We start from the raw sequence: 18,355 nt of genomic DNA, 5'->3' as shown, positions 1-18,355 counted from the left end.
GCTGATGTCTAGTTGGGTCAATGCACCACCTGGCATGATACTGAGTCATACTCAACAGGAATGTCTTATCCCAGCTGACAAGCAAAATGCTGCAAATGCTGGAAAGCTGAAGTAAAATTAGAAAATGCTGGAAATTCTCGGCAGCTCAGACAGCATCTGTGGATAGAAGCAGAGTTAACCTTTCAGATCACGATGACTCTTCATCAGAACTCATCATCTGACATTGTCACTCCTTTGTGGATTTTAACAGGAAAGAGTTGCTCTGTTGGGATGCATTCTGATGGAGGACCATCATGATTTGAAGCATTGGGCTGGATTGTACGGGGGCCATTCTCCGACCTCCTCAGTCGGGATTCCCGACGGGCGTGACGGCTATCGGGATTCACCCGACTCACCCCGCTGGCCCTGATTGGGTTCCCACCCGCATATGCAAACCCACTAATTTGTATATCATTAGTGGATTTGACAGGCCATTCACCAGCCTCCCGCCATTCACCCGGCCTGCCAGCAGGAATGGCTCTGGGCAAGTTTTACATGTGTTACCACAAGCAGGGACATGGTGTGCTGGATACTGAGGGTCTGCACCACCAGCCCATCAGAAAAGAGGGACATCCTCCCCCCCACCACTTAAACCTCAGGCTACCTCTCCCCCACTAACCATGCAGGCATGAGGGTGACCTGACCTGACTTCACCCTCAGCCGCTTCCCCCTCAAACCCCCTGCACAGCCCACACTTCCCCCTCAGACCCCTCACTCACCCCTTCCCCCTTCAGACCCTTCCACAGCCTCCTTTCAGGCCACAAGCCTTAGCAGTGCCAACAGTGCACTGCCTCCTGGCACCCTGGTGCTGACACCCTTGCCTGTCACCTTGAACCCCAAGAGAGCTCGAGGAGATAGGTCCAGTGGTCATTTGTCCCTCTGCTGATGCCAGGCTGCAGAGGAAGGGTCCCTCAAGGGTCCTGGGTGTTGGGTGGGCTCGGGCTGGGGCAAGCAGTTGACCTCTCCATTACCAGCTGGGATGTGGGTGTCAGGGTTGGACTGACCCTCCCAGCCCTGACAGACCTGTAGATCACCGCAGACATGGTGATTTCAGGCAGGTCTGGGATCAACATCTGCATTCCTGCCGGTCAGCTGTGAAAATTTGGAAGTAGCCAGGTCACTTTAACCTCCATGCCCCTAGTTACCTGGCAGGATTTTAAATCATTGCAGCACTTCATTTTGCAACAAAGATTTTCTTTTCTCCCTGTCAGAAGCTGCAGGTGTGGGCAGACCTCTTTGAAGTCCTCTGACAGAAATAAGGGCCAGAATTTTACCATCCGCCCCACCCCCATAGGGGTTGTAACAGGCAGGACACGGACCATGCAAACGTCCGTTGGCCTCGGGCAGGATCTTCTGGCTTTGGGGTGAGCACAGCCGGAAAATCCTTCCTGAGATGTCAATTTTATGGGAGAGGGGTTTCCATTCTGCACAGCTGTGCACACAACTTTGATGTGAAGTTGCTGAGCCTTTCTAGTAAGCTGAAATCTTTGAATCCATCTCCATTCCAATGGAAACCTTTGATCTGTAACAAATTCAATGTGCAGTGCCTCCTAAAGGATTCAACTAACAGCTCAATGGATTTATCTCATCCTCCAGCCAGCTGTGTTTATGTTGATTTCTCTTCATGGTTGAATGCACCTCAAGTACCCCATTGATTATAACCACAATGACTGACGGCCTGTGGTTTCATTTCTTCTTTTGAAAACCACAATCATTTTGAAGATGCTGTCAGACCTGCTGAGCAGACAACAGGTCTGTGATGAATAATCTTTAGCAATGGGAAGCTCCAAGCTGAGTTCAATATCCTGCATTAGGGAAAAGATGGTCAGCCTGTGTAACCATTCCAAATCACTATCCAGTGACTCCTGCTGAAAAGTGTGCTTGTGTGGACATTGGATGAGGTTTGACTGTGCTGTCTTTCATGGCCAAATAACTTGCCATCACTTACTATCGAGACTTATACAAGAAGAATGGAAATTTGGACAGAGTAATAAATGACTACTGCACTTGTGCAATCATACTAAGAGAAGTTTTAATTTCCTGCAAGGAGGAGGCTAAGGAAAAGGGGATAACATTGGGAATCTTACCCCTTTCAAAACAATAGGCAGGAAATGAAAACTTGAACATGCAATCGCAGCACATACACATGTGGTGTTAGCTTGCAAACCATTGCCAACCTGGCTGCACTCAAACCTGAATTTTTGAGAACATTCCGTTATTAACTGTTCCAGAAATGGGCAACATCCCAATACAACAATTCTTTTCTGTTAAACTGCACAATGAAGTGACAACACTCCTTTAACTTAAAGCGGTACTGTCTGAACGAAAGAATATGGCAAACTTTCTTATTGGAAAGATGAACAATCAGAATGACCAGTGTCATTTTTGGCACAATAATATTAAACAGGAAAGGCTTAGGGTTGGAAATTCGAAGTCTGATTCGGGGCAGGATGCGGGGTTGGGATGCAAAAATATCCTGCCACTGGCTGGCGTGCCCGTTTTCCAGCATGGGTGCACCCGAGTAATTTTCCAAAAGGCTAGGTTGAGGACGAAGCAACAAATTATATTCAACAAGTGGTTGGTATCGCCAAAAGTAGCAATTAAGCAACTGATTAATGCTCTACACATATGCTGGGAGCAATCTTACCAGCTCATCACGCTGGTCGATCGGCCGGTAAGATTGCAAGAGGGGCGCAAAACTGGGTTCATGCCCGGTTTCTTGCCTCTCATGATTTTACTGACCCCAGATTCCTGGCGTGATTAGCCTCGCGAACGGGTCAGGGGGGCGGGGTTGTTTGGGTGCCCGGTAGACTGGGGCAGGTATCGGGGCGATATCCAAGGAGGATGGGAGGGGGCAATTGGCCAGGGAAGCCAGCAATTGGGGAAGGTGGGGCAATATCCAGGGAGGTGAGGGGACTGGCAGATCTCTGTTGGCAGATCTCTGTTCGTTGCACAGAACAGAAAGTTGTACACATCTGCAACAGCGCCCTCTAGTGTGAGCAGATAATTTTCTGGCGAGGATGGACTCTGCCCACTCACTCTGCCAGCGTGAATCACACTTTGACTCTTTTTTTGTACTAAATGTCATAAGATCGTGTCTGAAAGCTCACTGAAAAAATAGGTATAATTCTCTCCCATTTTCATGCTCGTTCATCACTTCCAATTTTCTTTTGGTATGACCGTCCCCACTGACTGGAATTTTTCAGTCTGCAAGTGGGCTACTGGCAGTGACCAAAGCTGGGATTTTATGGCCTTGCTCGAGCAAAACCAGAAATTCCCACCCGAGATTAACGGACATTCCCGTTGTCCGCCCATCACCTGCTCCGATTCCGTGGCGGGCAGGGCAGTAGAATTTTGGTGCAAAACTCAGCCAGTGATAGGAGGTGGGCTCCTTGCAGCAGATTCCAGTACTCCAGTGGGCTTTTTAACCAACCCACCTCTATAGACATGAGTTTTAAATGGTTACAGCTGTAGCCCAGAACTGTCCTGTGGAGGGGTTCTCTATGGTCAACATTTTTACAATGTGAGGTGCCCTCTCTGTCTCTCTCTCTCTCTCTCTCTCCCTTGCCTTCAATGGCAGGCTACTGCTCTCTTGCTGCTGAGGACCTCCTGTTGGCTCTCCAGTTTTGGGGTTTTCCCCATTGGCCTTAATTGGATGATGTGCACATCATCTAGCCACTAATTGGCCTTTTGTATGAAAAATCACATGTCACAGGGCAGGGTGGGGAGGAGGGTCTACATCTGATGTGGTGTGGGCTCAGCATCCAGAGATGATTCCAAGTCTAGATCAAAAATCCAGCGCATAGTTTCCAAATAACCAACAACAAGATATATGCCAAATGCATTGTTTTAATGAAAATATCAATATTTCTTCCAAACGTTCATAAAAAAATATTAGAAGCACTATTGCATGGCAACTATTCAGACCACAATGCCTTGTGAACAAAATATATGAATCAGTTCTCTTGGTTTTGATCAAACAGACATTTTAAATTAAAAGAGAAAACTACAAATCAGGCTGGACCAGTATCTGAAGTTGGCTGGGACTCCCTCTGCATTTGCAGTGAAATTTTGACAAAAGGACTCGAGCAAAAACATTTATCTTTCTGCCCTTTCAGGTGCTGGCACTCTTGCATTTCAGATTTTTCTGTCTAAGTTATCACTAACGGAAGAATAACCACATACTGCAGAAGAATAGGTGAAGAAAGCTGCTTGTATTATTTGCAGGGCTGAGGCTATTTGTGACTTCAGATTTTCATGCTGAAACAAGTTAGATTTCCTGGGTGCTTGTCGTTCATTCCTGGATTACCCTGTGCTCTTTGCAGAGTTTTTACTGCATATCTTTTACACTTTAACTCAAGCACCTGGTAGGAACCATTCCTGAGCTCTGATAAGACTCTGTGTATACAGGGGAACAATTCATAAGGTGCAAACAACAGGTGGGGGAAGGGGATAAGGTCTGAAAAACATGTACTCCTAGTGAAAAGTGACGCTTATTTTGAATTGCACGCAGAGATGCAACTGATTCAAGCTCTAACCCAGCCATTGACATCCGTAGGAGCAATTCACTTCCCATTCACTTCCATTCTGTGAAATTTTAATGATTTAAACCTCTTCCCAGTCATTCATATTGTTCTGAATTCAAATAGACCAAATTCTTTCACTGCTCACTGATGCTGTGGAAATGCTAATCAAATGTTTTCCTCAAATATTATCCTGACACACAACTGTCACTCAGTTATTCAGATTTAAAGTCACAATTGATGACATCATCTGGAGTCAGCAGTAGAATTTAGAAGATGAATCAATTTTAGATTTTTAAAAACTATTTTTTCTGAATCCTCACTTTCTTTAAATTTTGCCTTCCATTTACATTGTAGAAACTTTTAAAACCCAAACTTGGCAACATGAAAGCACTACTCCTCGATTTATCTAATCTTGTACTTTTTTCAGCATTGCCCTGCATTAAGGGCCTTGATCATTCACCTGAGCTTTGAGACATTAAAACAATCTCTTTTCCCTCATTAAGTGTATTTTTTTCTTTAACACGAGTCTCTATGAATGATTAACATGGGCCGAGAACAAAAAATTGAGTTTTATTGTAACTCGGTTTATATTAATCTGAATTAAAATATTCTTAGTAAAATAATCATTCAGAACCCAGTTAGCAGCAATTTATAATCAAGTGACTGAGTTCCACAATTTGATTTTCAATATTTTGTTTAAAGAATATGAATGCACTGAATTCAACAACGCATCAGATTAAAAATCCTTACCTGTATCTTTAAGGAAACAGAATCACAGTTCTTTGTTTAACTCCAGCCTGCGTGTGAAACAGTGTACATTCAAATCAATTTCCATTTCACAAATCGGTTGTCTCCTCTCGGTCTCTGCTGCTTTAAGCTAATACCGTTTTAATGCAGACATCCAGCTCAGAACTCTGCCTCTGGGGTTACATCTGGCGTACGGTGCCAGATCCAGACTGCTGAAATCTCCCTTTCTGCTGCTCACAGACACTAGTTGTGTTTGAATATTTCTTCCTTACTGGCTGTGTGGGAGCTTGCATTTTAAATCACTGTTTCCTAGCATGGCCTTGAAATGTTTCCCCTGCGGTCCTAGTGCCAGAGAGCTCTGGTTTGATTGATAATGCAGTACAACTTCAAGACTATTAGACACGTTACTTCATAACGTTTCATGTGACGTGTTTTGATGTGCGCTGTTTGAATAGGTGCCTTTAGGGCATTCTATTTCATTAAAGGCACCACATGAATGCAAGTTGCATGATATATAGCATTTTAATTTATTTTGATACATATATTGATGTCTTTTTTTCTTGTTTCATTTTTTGTTTGGTGGCACAGTGGTTAGCACTGCTGACTCACAGTGCCAGGGACCCGGGTTCAATTCCCGGCTTGGGTCACTGGCCGTGTGGAGTTTGCACGTTCTCCCCGTGTCTGCGTGGGTTTCCTCCAGGTGCTCCGGTTTCCACCCACAGTCTGAAAGACATGCTGGTTAGGTGCATTGGCCATGCTAAATTCTCCCTCCATGTACCCGAACAGGTGCCAGAGTGTGGCGACTAGGGGATTTTCACAGTAACTTTATTGTAGTGTTAATGTAAGTCTACTTGTGACATTAATAAATAAACTTTTGTTAGTCAAAGCATGTTTCAAAGAACACTTTAAAAATGACTCTTCATCGCCTCTTTATTCTATGTACTGGCACTTATTTCCCTGTTACAAGTACTCTGTCAGTCCTGAGAGCTATCTGAAGTTCACAGGATCATAGAATCCCAATAGTGCAGAAGGAGGCCATTCTGCCCATCAAGGCTACACCAACAACAATCCTATCCAATCCCTATCCCTGTAACCCCACGTGTTTAGCCTGCTAATCCTGCTGACATGAAGGGGCAATTTAGCATGGCCATTTCATCTAACCTGCACACCTTTCAGACTGTGGGAGGAGACCAGATCACCCGGTGGAAACCACACAGACACGGGGAGAACGTGCAAACTCCACACAGACAGTGACCCGTGGCTGGAATTGAACCTGGCGCTGTGCCACCGTGTCACCCCAAAAGTTCTGCCATACTCTATTTCTATTCTGGAGTCACCTTAGTGCTTTGGGAGAATTGCAAAACAATTTCTGGACCGGTATTTTATGATCTCGCTCAGGCGAGGCTCGTAAAATCCTGCCCGAAGCCAATGGAGAATTGTGTTCTGCGAGCCTCGCCCGCATGCCGGTAAAACTCCGGCTCTGATGTCTAAATGAAGTGGTGGAGAGATGGATACGCTGAGAAATTGGTGAATGAAACTTTAAGGAACACTCATTGGAGATGGCACTGAGAAGCTGAAGAGCAGTTCTATTTTTCAGTTCAGCCAGAATAGGACAGTAACTTAAGCCAGGACAGTTGTTGAGAGAAATTTCCTAGCTTTTCAATAGATTTCTATTTCTGCCACAGTCTGTCCACTTTTGGCCTTGTTACAATACAGATATATGATTTCTTGGCCTGCAGGCCATGGATTTCTGATGTCAGCATAACCATTTCAACTGAACAGTGTCTATATAAACTGATATAAGCATGACACAGACACTGGTTAATTTGAAAGCTACTACTGGCAGTTGAAATGTTCTCACTCATTGTTTTACACAAATACAGGAAAAGAAATGGAGACATTCCTACAAATATATATATACATCTTATACACAAACATATTATTAAAAGGACAACAGTGACAACTTACATTTATATGGTGGTCCTAAAGTAAAACAGCACACTACCAGGGGAGAGGTATAATCTGGGTGCGAAAAGGATATAGAAGGAGGAAGACCAAATAGGTTGGGGAAGACAGATTTTAAGATGTTTTTTAAAGCATAAGGGGAGGCAATAAGGATGATTCTGAGAGCGGGAAGCGAGATAATAAGGCAGAGAGATTTTTTGCAGAGCTTTTGCAAAGGTGGACATCTCAGTTCTGGCAAATTGCCTTGTAACTTGGAAATGCCTGAATAACTTCCGGATTAAGAGATTTTAAAATAAGCACTGCTGATGCATCTGTCATGTAATGTCCTGGTCTGGCAATGGACTCATCCATAATGTAAGCACTAATATCACTGTCTAAACTTAGGCACTGAACTGGGGTGAGGACAAACTGTTCACTCTCTTTGAAGAGTTTAGTTTTTCAACCACGATGTGCAGCCTCCAAAGGGAGGATTGATATCGAAAGATCGAGCCCCTTGAGGGTGTTGAACCAATTCTAATGTCTGTCCCACTTAACCCTTTAACCAGAAGAATGTGGATGGCAGCAATGAGTGAGGGGATGGGTGCAGCCCATTTCTTTCACAGGGTAGCACTTGGATGCACCTATTGACTCCATTTTGCAGTCTAAAAAGTGTGTTTGTCCAGTGACAGAATAAAGTAGCATTTCAGCTTAAACTTACCTAATCATTGAGGAATAGAGAGGAATCTTTCAGTAAAGCAGGAATGAAAATGTTTGGAACATTATGTCATAGGGCTTAATGGAGAGAATGGCCTAGAAAGGGTGGCTGGTCTTTCTTCATTTCCCTTGTCTTATTGTTCTTATTGTATCTTAAGAACCAGCCCTTCTGATGCTATTGTGAGGCTTTACAAAACCCCATCCTTCACTCTTAGTTTCAGGATTAAAGTTTTTATCCTTTGGGCAAAACCATTTTCTGATGTGTTCTCTATTCCTATGTATGCAGATCTGGTTACCTTCAGGTGCAGCTAAGCAACTAAGACTAGATGTTGAACAATTTTCTAACTTTAGATTAGCAGTGATTTTATCACCTGTAGTTCAGCATGATAAGGTTTTCTCTAAAGCGCCTTCCAGTTGTAGATAATTTATTAGTTCAGTGAGACTGTGCCACACCCTGTCTGTGCACCTTTTTGTTTGATCTGATTTGCTGCCAGGAGCAAACTGAAATATTAGAAATGGCTTTGTTATTAGCTAACACACATAGGCTCAAGTCAGTCCCCTCCTATGTTAAAGGGCAAAAGCAGTCAATTCACTCCAATCTGGTGTTATTCAACTATCAGCCCCTATATTGTTACTGTGCAACTTTACTGCATCTCATTTCCTTTACATGAAAATCACCATTGCCACTGTAGTCGGCTGTCCTTTGATTCAAGGATGACGTCTGTCCTCAAGGTCGTGAGTTTCTGTCACAGGTCCTTTTACGATCTTGGTCAAGATCAATAACTTTTTTTTTAAAATAGAAGAAATCCAAAATCCCAGTTATTTACTGAAAGAATGAAGCCACAAGATTCCATGGTTTAAAAAATAATAATTTTTTACTATACAAGAGTCAAAAGCATACACTAATTAAATATTATCTTGGGTAGTTGCCTATACCCTAAACCCAGAATCAGCATAAGTTTAACCTGAATTAACAGGCAAATTGCAGTCGATTATAAACTATAAATTACACATCAAATGCCAGGTACAACTAACACAGAAATTACAAATTGGCTTGGTAGTCCACTCAGCTTATAGGTCATCAATCTCAGTCACAAAGTCCTTCAGACCTCTGTCTTCATCATGTGGTATTTCTCCCAACTCTCCAAAAAAGTGACTGAGTGTGGTAGGATTGCAGAGCGTAACGCGCCTGAGAGACCGGCACGGATTGCTCTGTGTTTACTTGCCGTTATGACACTTAGAAACTTTTTGAGAGAATTTGATTTATTTGCCACATGTATTAGCATACAGTGAAAAGTATTGTTTCTTGCACGCTATACAGACAAAGCATACCATTCATAGAGAAGGAAATGAGAGTGCAGAATGTAATGTTACAGTTATAGCTAGGGTGTGGAGAAAGATCAACTTAATGTAAGGTAGGTCCATTCAAAAGCCGCCCATGGTGTTCAGTGCTCTTACAATCAAGTTATAATGCAAATGTGGTGGATGAACTCTGGAATTGCTGACAAAGTTCTCAACCTAAATGAGATTTACTTAGATGTGCAGCCTGAGTGAGACTTACACGAGCCAGAGAGGAGTGAATTGTCTGGCATGTGTGACAACTGCGTATATGCATCTTCCATTTGAATAAGAAAGAATAATCCAAATTCAGTCCTGATGCGCGACAATCAAGCACGAGGTACAAGGCTTCAGCGATTGAAGGCTTTTATTGACAAACAATGGAACTATCTAAACACGAGTACACCATTCCAGACTGGAGGGGTCCCGCCTGAGCAGAGGGTCTTATACCTCTCCCCAGGAGGCGGGGCCCGACCGGGATGTGCATCCACCACAGGTGTATTAATCCCACAGTGTAAACACCCTAGCCCAACAACAACATTATAACAACCCCACAGTGTCAACACCCTAACCCAACAGTAACATTGGAATAACCCCACAGTGGTAACCAACGATGGTTCACCACATTCACCCCTCCTTTGAAAACAAAGGCCGGCGGGGTGCGAAAACAGATTACATATATACAAAAAAAATCTACAAGTCCAGACGGTCTGGAGGACCGCACCGTCGCTGTGATCTCCTCAACACCGGTTGTGACACCGGAGCAGATGCTTGCGGTGGCATTCTCTCCAAAACAGCGTCCGGCTGTCCCCTCGAGGACTCACGGGCCGGTTGACCCTGGTGAAGCGGTGGTGCAGGGGACCCCGGTACCTTCTGTGGTGGCGCCGATCTCCGAGTCTCAGGCAAGCTGTACATGGGAGTATAACTGTTATGCACTGGTCCCGGTGCTGACCGCGCCACGTCCGGGGAAGAAAGAAGTGATAGGGGATTCGTGACAGGGGGTATGGGAGCGACAGGAGTTGCTACGTCCCCTGCGGGCGCCAGGTCTCGAATCGAGACCGTGTCCTCTCGCCCGTCAGGATATGCCACATAGGCATACTGAGGGTTGGCGTGGAGGAGTTGGACCGGTTCGACCAAGGGGTCGGACTTGCGGGCCCTCACATGTCGCCGCAGAAGGACGGGTCCTGGGTACGTCAACCAGGCTGGTAAGGAGATCCCCGAGGACGACTTCCGAGGGAATGAGAACATCCTCTCGTGGGGAGTAGCATTGGTTGCCGTACACAGGAGGGAGCGAATGGAATGAAGCGCATTTGGAAGGACCTCCTGCCAACGGGAGACTGGAAGGCCCCTGGACTTCAGCGCCAATAGGACGGCCTTCCAGACTGTAGCATTCTCTCTCTCCACCTGGCCGTTACCCCTAGGGTTGTAGCTCGTGGTTCTACTAGAGGCAATCCCGTATGAGAGCAGGAATTGCCTCAAGTCGTTACTCATGAACGACGAGCCCCTGTCGCTATGTATGTAGCAGGGGTACCCGAACAGGGTAAAAAGATCACGGAATGCCTTAATCACCGTGGCAGTCGACGTGTCCGCACAGGGGACAACAAACGGGAACCGGGAGTATTCATCTATGATATTGAGAAAGTACACATTCCGGTCCATTGAGGGAAAGGGGCCCTTAAAATCCACACTCAGCCTCTCGAAGGGGCGAGTGGCCTTGACCAATTGTGCCCGGTCAGGTCGATAAAAGTGCGGTTTGCATTCTGCGCAAATCCGACAGCTTCTCGTTACTGACCTGACATCCTCCACCGAGTAGGGCAGGTTGCGGGCTTTTATGAAGTGGTAGAGCCGAGTGACCCCAGGATGGCACAGGTCATTATGGAGGGCGTTCAAGCGGTCCTCCTGCATGATAGCGCATGTTCCGCGCGAGAGGGCATCCGAGGGCTCATTGAGTTTCCCTGGACGATACATAATATCGTAATTATAGGTGGAGAGCTTGATTCTCCACCGCAAGATCTTATCATTCTTGATCTTGCCCCTCTGCGTATTACTGAACATAAACGCCACGGATCGTTGATCCGTGATCAGGGTGAACCGCTTCCCTGCCAGGTAATGGCGCCAGTGTCTGATGGCCTCCACAATAGCCTGGGCCTCCTTCTCCACCGCTGATGGCGAATTTCGGGACCTTGAAGGGTGCGGGAGAAAAACGCGACAGGCCTGCCTGCCTGGTTCAGTGTGGCGGCCAGGGCGAAATCCGATGCATCACTTTCCACCTGAAAAGGGATGGATTCATCCACCGCGTGCATCGTGGCTTTCGCAATGTCGCTTTTCAAAGCCTTGAAGGCCATTTGGGCCTCCGGCGTGAGTGGGAAAGTCGTGGACTTGATGAGCGGACGGGCTTTGTCCGCGTAGTTGGGGACCCACTGCGCATAATAAGAGAAGAAGCCGAGGCATCTCCTCAGTGCTTTAGCGCTAGCGGGCAAGGGAAGTTCAGTAAGGGGGCGCATACGGTCTGGATCAGGGCCGATGACCCCGTTTTCCACCACGTATCCCAGGATAGCTAACCTGCGCTTACGGAATACACACTTCTCCCTGTTATAGGTCAGATTCAGGTGAGACGCAGTGCGCAAAAAGTTCTGGAGGTTTGTGTCATGGTCCTGCTGGTCATGGCCGCAGATGGTGACGTTATCCAGGTACGGGAAGGTAGCCCGCAACCCGTTCTGGTCCACCATTCGGTCCATAGCACGCTGGAAGACCGAGACCCCATTGGTGACACCAAATGGAACCCTAAGAAACTGATACAGACGACCATCCGCCTCAAAAGCCGTGTATTGTCGGTCCTCTGGGCGGATGGGGAGTTGGTGGTAGGCGGACTTAAGGTCTATGGTGGAGAACACCCGGTACTGCGCAATCTGATTGACCATATCAGATATGCGCGGGAGAGGATACGCATCCAGCTGCGTATAACGGTTAATGGTCTGACTGTAGTCGATGACCATCCGGGGTTTGTTCCCGCTTTTAACCACCACAACCTGCGCTCTCCACGGACTAGCACTGGGCTGTATGATCCCTTCTTTGAGAAGCCGCTGAACCTCAGATCTGATGAAGATCCGGTCTTCAGCGCTGTAACGCCTACTTTTAGTAGCGATGGGCTTGCAGCCTGGTACCAGATTCTTAAATAAAGAGGGTGTGGTGATCTTTTTTGTGGAAAGATTGCATGCGGGGCGCTTTGGACAATTTGGAGGCTGCGGCTGATTCCCTTCTGCCAGCGAAGGGAGTGGCCCACCGTACTGTAGGATCACACTCTTCATGTGGACCATAAAGTTTAGTCCGAGGAGAATTGGCGCGCAAAGGTGCGGCAACACAAGGAGCCTGTATCGCTCGTAAATTGTGCCCTGCACCTCCAGGGTTACCACACAACGTCCTTGGATCGGTACAGACCGGGACCGTGATGCCATAGAAATTGTCTGTTTGGCAGGTAGAACCCGGAGTCCACACCTCTTTGCAGTGTCAGGGTGAATAAAACTCTCGGTGCTCCCACTGTCAAACAGACAATACACAGTACGACCATTTACCTTGATGTTCATCATCGAACAGTCAAGCCTGTGATGCTTTGTCTGGTCCAGAGTGATCGACGCCACCGTTGGCCCTTGGACGTCACTGCAGGCAGCCGAGGTTGATACTGAGGACCCCTGCTGGTCGTCGTCGACCAAGATGGCCGCCCCCATGAATCGCACGTGGGTGAGGGCGCCAAGCGTAGCGACTCCTGGTGGTCATCCTCCTCCTCCGCCAGCCACAATGGCGTCGTCCTGGATTCGCACGTGGTCGGACCTCGTGGGTACTGCGACGCCGATGGAGATTGTCTCCGTTCTGGAGGGTCACAGGCTGCACTGCCGTTCTTGGGCTTCGATCTGCAGACTTTCGCGTAGTGCCCCTTTTTACCGCACTGACTGCAGATCACCGTTTTAGCTGGACACTGTTGCCGTGGATGCTTGGCTCCTCCGCAAAAATAGCACCGTTGGCCGCCTGGAGCTGCCGCCGTCGTCGGGTCGATATGGGAGCGCGAGCCCGTGGGGCGAGGAGAGATTTGTGCTTGCTCCTGCCACGTTGTCTCCACGTGGTCTTCGGGGTACAGAGCCAAGCTTTTCGACGCTGCCTCCAGCATCTCAGCCATCTCCATCGCTTGGGTCAGGTTGAGATTCCCTTTCTCCAACAGCTTGAGCCGGATGTACGAGGACCCTACCCCTGCTACAAACGCATCTCGGGCGAGGTCGTACATGTACTGCTCAGCCGACACAGCTTTGCAGTCGCAGCCCCTGGCAAGCTGCGAGAGCTCATTGGCGTAGTCCTCCATGGTTTCGCCCGACTGCCGACGTCGTGTAGCGAGGAGGTAACGAGCGTGAATCTCGTTGGGTGGTCTCGTGTATCGTTTTTTCAAGAGCTCGATGGCCCTCGGGTAAGTGGTGGCCGCACGAATCGCGAGATAGACCGTGTCGCTTACCCTCGCATGGAGGACCTGGAGTCTGTCGTTGTCCGTAGTAACTGCTGCAGAGGCCGCCAGGTAGTCCTCGAAACACTTCAGCCAGTGGTCGAAGGTGTTAGAGGCGCCGACCGCACGTGGGTCCAGCGTCAGACGCTCTGGTTTCAGCATTTGCTCCATACTCTCTTTACTGTCGAGAGTTTTGTGTTTGTCAATAAAATTGATGCGCGACAATCAAGCACGAGGTACAAGGCTTCAGCGATTGAAGGCTTTTATTGACAAACAATGGAACTATCTAAACACGAGTACACCATTCCAGACTGGAGGGGTCCCGCCTGGGCAGAGGGTCTTATACCTCTCCCCAGGAGGCGGGGCCCGACCGGGATGTGCCATAACAGCATCCACCACAGGTATATTAATCCCACAGTGTCAACACCCTAACCCAACAGTAACATTGGAATAACCCCACAGTGGTAACCAACGATGGTTCACCACAAGTCCAAGTCTTATTGTGTGTGTGTGTGTGTGTGTGTGTGTGAGACCGTGTGTGTCTGTGTGTGTGTGTGTGTGTGTGTGTGTGTGTGAGATATTTCAGCATCTCAGACTATATTTGAATGGTTGTTGTTCAAAAGCCACCATTGGGCTACATTTAGCTCAGAAGTGAAATGCAGAGTGGCATGACTTGCAGATATAAATTAAATTTCAGTCAGGTCCTCTGAACCAGTGTGCTGGAGATGATGAAAGATAGTTCAGCATTCCAGTGATCATTCGCAGTCACTGTTGCTTCATCAACTCTATTCATTTGAATGCAACTGTGGTGTTTGCCAAGTTAGCCTGGGAATTATACTTTTAAGGAAAGGTATTTGACTAAAAGCTGACACTGAAACCAATTTATTTTAAATGAGCGTGGAAAATACTGTCAGATTATAAAAAATGAGGAAGAATGGAATATAGAACAAATGAGTTTGAAAAATAGTTATAAATCAAGTAAGGCAATCCACTGAATTTAGCTAGCATTAGCAAGTTCATTATTTTTATATAATGCACAAATTATTGATAAGGATCAATGCTACTAATTAAAACGGTTCTATTTTTTAACCTGATGCAAAACAAACTGCTTAATGCTTTGTGATGAGCATGAGTTCACTCAGTCCATCTTTGGTGTGGGTGAAGAAATAAATATATGAAAGATGTGAGTTTCCAGTTCAGATCACAAAGGGATATATTTATTATGTGTTCCATTAGGTGTCCGCTTTCAGGCAGCAGAAAGCAGCGGCCCTGCGAAAGGGACACGCTTCACTGGGACAGTGATATAAGAGCATGGGGTTTAAGGTTGACACTCATTTTCAGGCAGTGGAGAGCACCGAACCTGCGAGGGACACACCTCACCGAAGGCCCTATTTTACCATTTTGATTCTAAGTGCTGGATGGACTTGAAACTGGGAGTGTTTCAGATCCGACTTTTAGACCCGTTCTCAGGCGCCCCCATACACACTGTGCCTGAAAAAATATCAGCGAGTCCGAATCGCGCTGCACAAGCCTGTGGGAGGAGTTTAATGCGCCCAAAATCCTGCAGCTCCGATCGGCGCCACCAACTGCGCATGCGCGGTAAAAACAAAGATAGAATGACGCACCCCTGCCACATCCCCCCCGGGCCAGATAATGCCTTCCCCGGCCCCACAGACATTGCCCCACCCCCACAACATTAGTGACCCCCTTATCTCCCCACCCCCACCATCGAGACCAATCACGAGCCCCTCCCCCTTCCCCCCACTGATCTCAGGCAGAGTGATCCCCCTCATCCCCACCCCGGACCCTCCCGCACAAGGCCCCCATCTCCTCCGGACTCCGATGGCTGTGCGACACCTCCCTCTCTCTCCCCTGTCCCCAATCATTGAGGCACTGATCCACCCCCCCCCCCCCCCCCCCCTCCCCATCAGCACACCTGCAAGTGCTCACTTGCCTTCCCCTCAATGTTAACAAGCAAACTGCATGGAACTTGCTGGAATGTTCTGCCAAACTGCCTGCAGCTGATCTGCCCTAACGAGGGGCAGCTCCATTAAAAACTCAAGAATGGACAGGCAGGCATTCCTGCACAAAATGTGCGCACGACCAGCCCCCCGATTTTCTGAGGGTGATCTGGGGAGGCTGCTGGATACAGCAGAGGCGAGGCAGGACACTCTCTTCCCCCAGGAGGACCCAGACCCAGGGAGGCTGATGGAAATGCAATCTGGGAGGAAGTCGCTGCCTCGGTCAGTGCCAGGGCAGTGGCCCCCCGAACCGGGAAGCAATGCTGGAAAAACGTCAATGACCTCATCCATGCAGCAAGGGTGAGTGCTGAACCCCATCTTGCATCTTCTCCCAAATCTCCCCCAGATCCTCCCATTCCCAGCACCCTGCATGCTTCCAGCTCCTGACCCCCAAGCACCTCCTTCCTATTCCCCCCCCCAAGAGGCCCACTGCGCTTTCCCCCAAAGGGCAACCACCTGATACTCTGCAGTACTCACGCCATCATTTCTTTCATGGCTCCTTCTGTCTCCACAGGATAAGACCGCCCATAACACCCGTGAGAGGGCGAAGACAGGGGGTGGTGAGCCAGACCTCCGGGTCTTCACCCCCTTTGAGGAGCGGGCGCTGGAGCTCTCAAGAGAAGGGGAGATGCGAGTTGTCAGTGACAGCATGGTCGGGCTGCCGCCAAGACGTGAGCACCTGTCATTCCTACACTCATTTTGAGGCAACTTCTTGGGGGCACAAGTTTCGGGTGCGAGGGGCAAGGTTTAAAGGAGATGTACGAGTCATGTTTATTCGCACAGAGAGGGTAGTGGGTGCCTGTAACTCGCTGCTGGGGGAGGTCGCGGACGCAGACACGATAGTGACCTTTAAGGTGTGTCTTTACAGCTATGTGAATGGGATGGGAATAGAGGCATCTGGTCCCCGGAAGGGTAGGGGGTTACAAATCAGATGGGCGGCCTGGTCGCTACAGGCTTGGAGGGCCAAAGAGCCTGTTCCTGTGATGTAATTTTCTTGGTGCTTTGTTCTATGTTCAATGGAGAAATGCGAATCACGTGTTTGGCATCCCGGATTCCTCTCCCTCCCTTGCACTTAACCTTGTGTCCTGTGTTGCAGGGACAGATCCGGACGTCCCGGGGCCTTAGGGACTCCCGGCCCGTACTGCAGCTCCCGCCCACCCCGGTCCAGGCAACTCAGACGAGTCCTCGGAGGATATGGGTGAAGGGACCTCCAAGGGTGGCACAGCTTTGGTGTCAGCTTCCACCTCCCAACTCACTATCCCAGATGCTGACACGTCGGTGGGTCCAGTTAGTGGCGAGGCTTCTGGGTCACTCTCTGGTGAGCACGACGCACCTGATAATGTACATCGGGTGGAGGAGGGAACATCCGAGGCCTCTGGGGGCCTGCCGGAGGCGAGGACTCAGCTGGACCCCAGGCTACATGCTGGGCCTCTGAGATCACTTCTACCTCAGCTGCTGGAGATGCAGCAACAGAGCCAGGGAATGCAGGAGGGGCTGACGGCCACACTGGACCAACTGCGAGGCTGTTGGGAGGAGTCCCAAAGCTTTCAGGAGGACCAGCTATTGCCTGTCTTGCATGGTTCCCAGGCCAACACTGCAAGGGGAGCATCTGCAGTGGAAAACCTGAGGCAGAGGATCCTCACCATGAGTGGCAGGCTCCAAGCGATGGCCGAGTCACAGCAAGCCACAGCAGAGTCCCAGAGGGCCATGGCTGAGTCACAGCAGACTACAGCTGAGGGACTGAACAGGATTCTTGAGGTTCTGTGGCCCATGGCTGAGAGGCTCAAGAGCTTGCAGGAGATCCAGCGAGATAGCGCTGAGACACAGCGGGCTACGGAAGCAGCCCTTGAGAACGTGGCCCAGTCTCAGAGGATCATGGCTGAGGGGTTGCAGAGCATGGCCCAGTCTCAGAGGGCACTTGCTGCGGCCATTGACAGGTGGCCCCTGACTCAAGTGGCCATCGCAGAGGGCTTGACTGCCATGGGTAGGACACAGGTGGTCCTCCAGGACTGGCAGTGCCAGGTGATGCTGGAACTTCTGGAGCTCATTGCAGAAGCACTGCCGTCCCATGGAGTGTCCCAGGGGCCCACAGGAATTCCAAGGGAGGAGGAAGGGCTCGAGTCCATGCTGGGGCCTTCCAGCCAGGAGACGGTGGCTGTAGCTACACCTTCTGACTCCCCCCTTCCTGACACCGGGGCTTCGCGGGGCAGCGGGATGAAGAGGGTGTCATGGAACCATCCCAGATACTTGGAAGCAGGCCACGGCCCTCATGACCAAGGGCCGCCTCACGCATCACAGGCCAAGCAGCATGGTAGGCAGCTGGCCCCCTTCACCTCTGATGTACATTCTGGGGAGTAACTGAGACATAGTGGTAGGCCATGTAAGGTTAGGAAGTTGTAGTTGCACTGAGATGGCACAGGTGAAGGGCTGCACTGGTTCGAAAGATGTTTAAGCATCTTAACATTTTCCATTCACAAGTTTTTATGTTAGAATGTATTATTTAAACACCTTAATTACAATTAAATGTTTTTTCACCACCC

At 48.6% G+C, this 18,355-nt stretch overlaps 3 protein-coding genes across 3 annotated transcripts in view; 2 read left to right on the top strand and 1 right to left on the bottom strand.

Annotated features, from left to right (window-relative positions):
- Window positions 1-5,581, bottom strand: part of LOC144492870 (serine protease 23-like) — a 25,969-nt gene extending 20,388 nt beyond the window's left edge. Inside the window, exon 1 of the mRNA XM_078211415.1 lies at window positions 5,316-5,581. The gene's annotated coding sequence lies outside the window, so the exon portion shown is untranslated. The remainder of the gene's footprint in view (window positions 1-5,315) is intronic.
- LOC144492871 (ras-related protein Rab-38-like) overlaps window positions 1-18,355 on the top strand; it is a 94,084-nt gene that overhangs the window by 60,370 nt on the left and 15,359 nt on the right. The window lies entirely within an intron of this gene.
- LOC144492869 (uncharacterized) overlaps window positions 1-18,355 on the top strand; it is a 23,725-nt gene extending 5,370 nt beyond the window's left edge. Inside the window, exons 2-3 of the mRNA XM_078211414.1 lie at window positions 16,330-16,486; window positions 16,912-18,355. Of these exons, the coding sequence (XP_078067540.1) occupies window positions 17,010-18,173 (1,164 nt within the window). The 5' untranslated portion in view covers window positions 16,330-16,486; window positions 16,912-17,009 and the 3' untranslated portion in view covers window positions 18,174-18,355. The remainder of the gene's footprint in view (window positions 1-16,329; window positions 16,487-16,911) is intronic.

This window comes from Mustelus asterias, chromosome 4 (assembly GCF_964213995.1).
Source record: "Mustelus asterias chromosome 4, sMusAst1.hap1.1, whole genome shotgun sequence".
Taxonomy (NCBI): Eukaryota; Metazoa; Chordata; class Chondrichthyes; order Carcharhiniformes; family Triakidae; genus Mustelus; species Mustelus asterias.
Note: the sequence above shows the minus strand (reverse complement) of the source record. Positions and strands in the feature narration are given on the sequence as shown.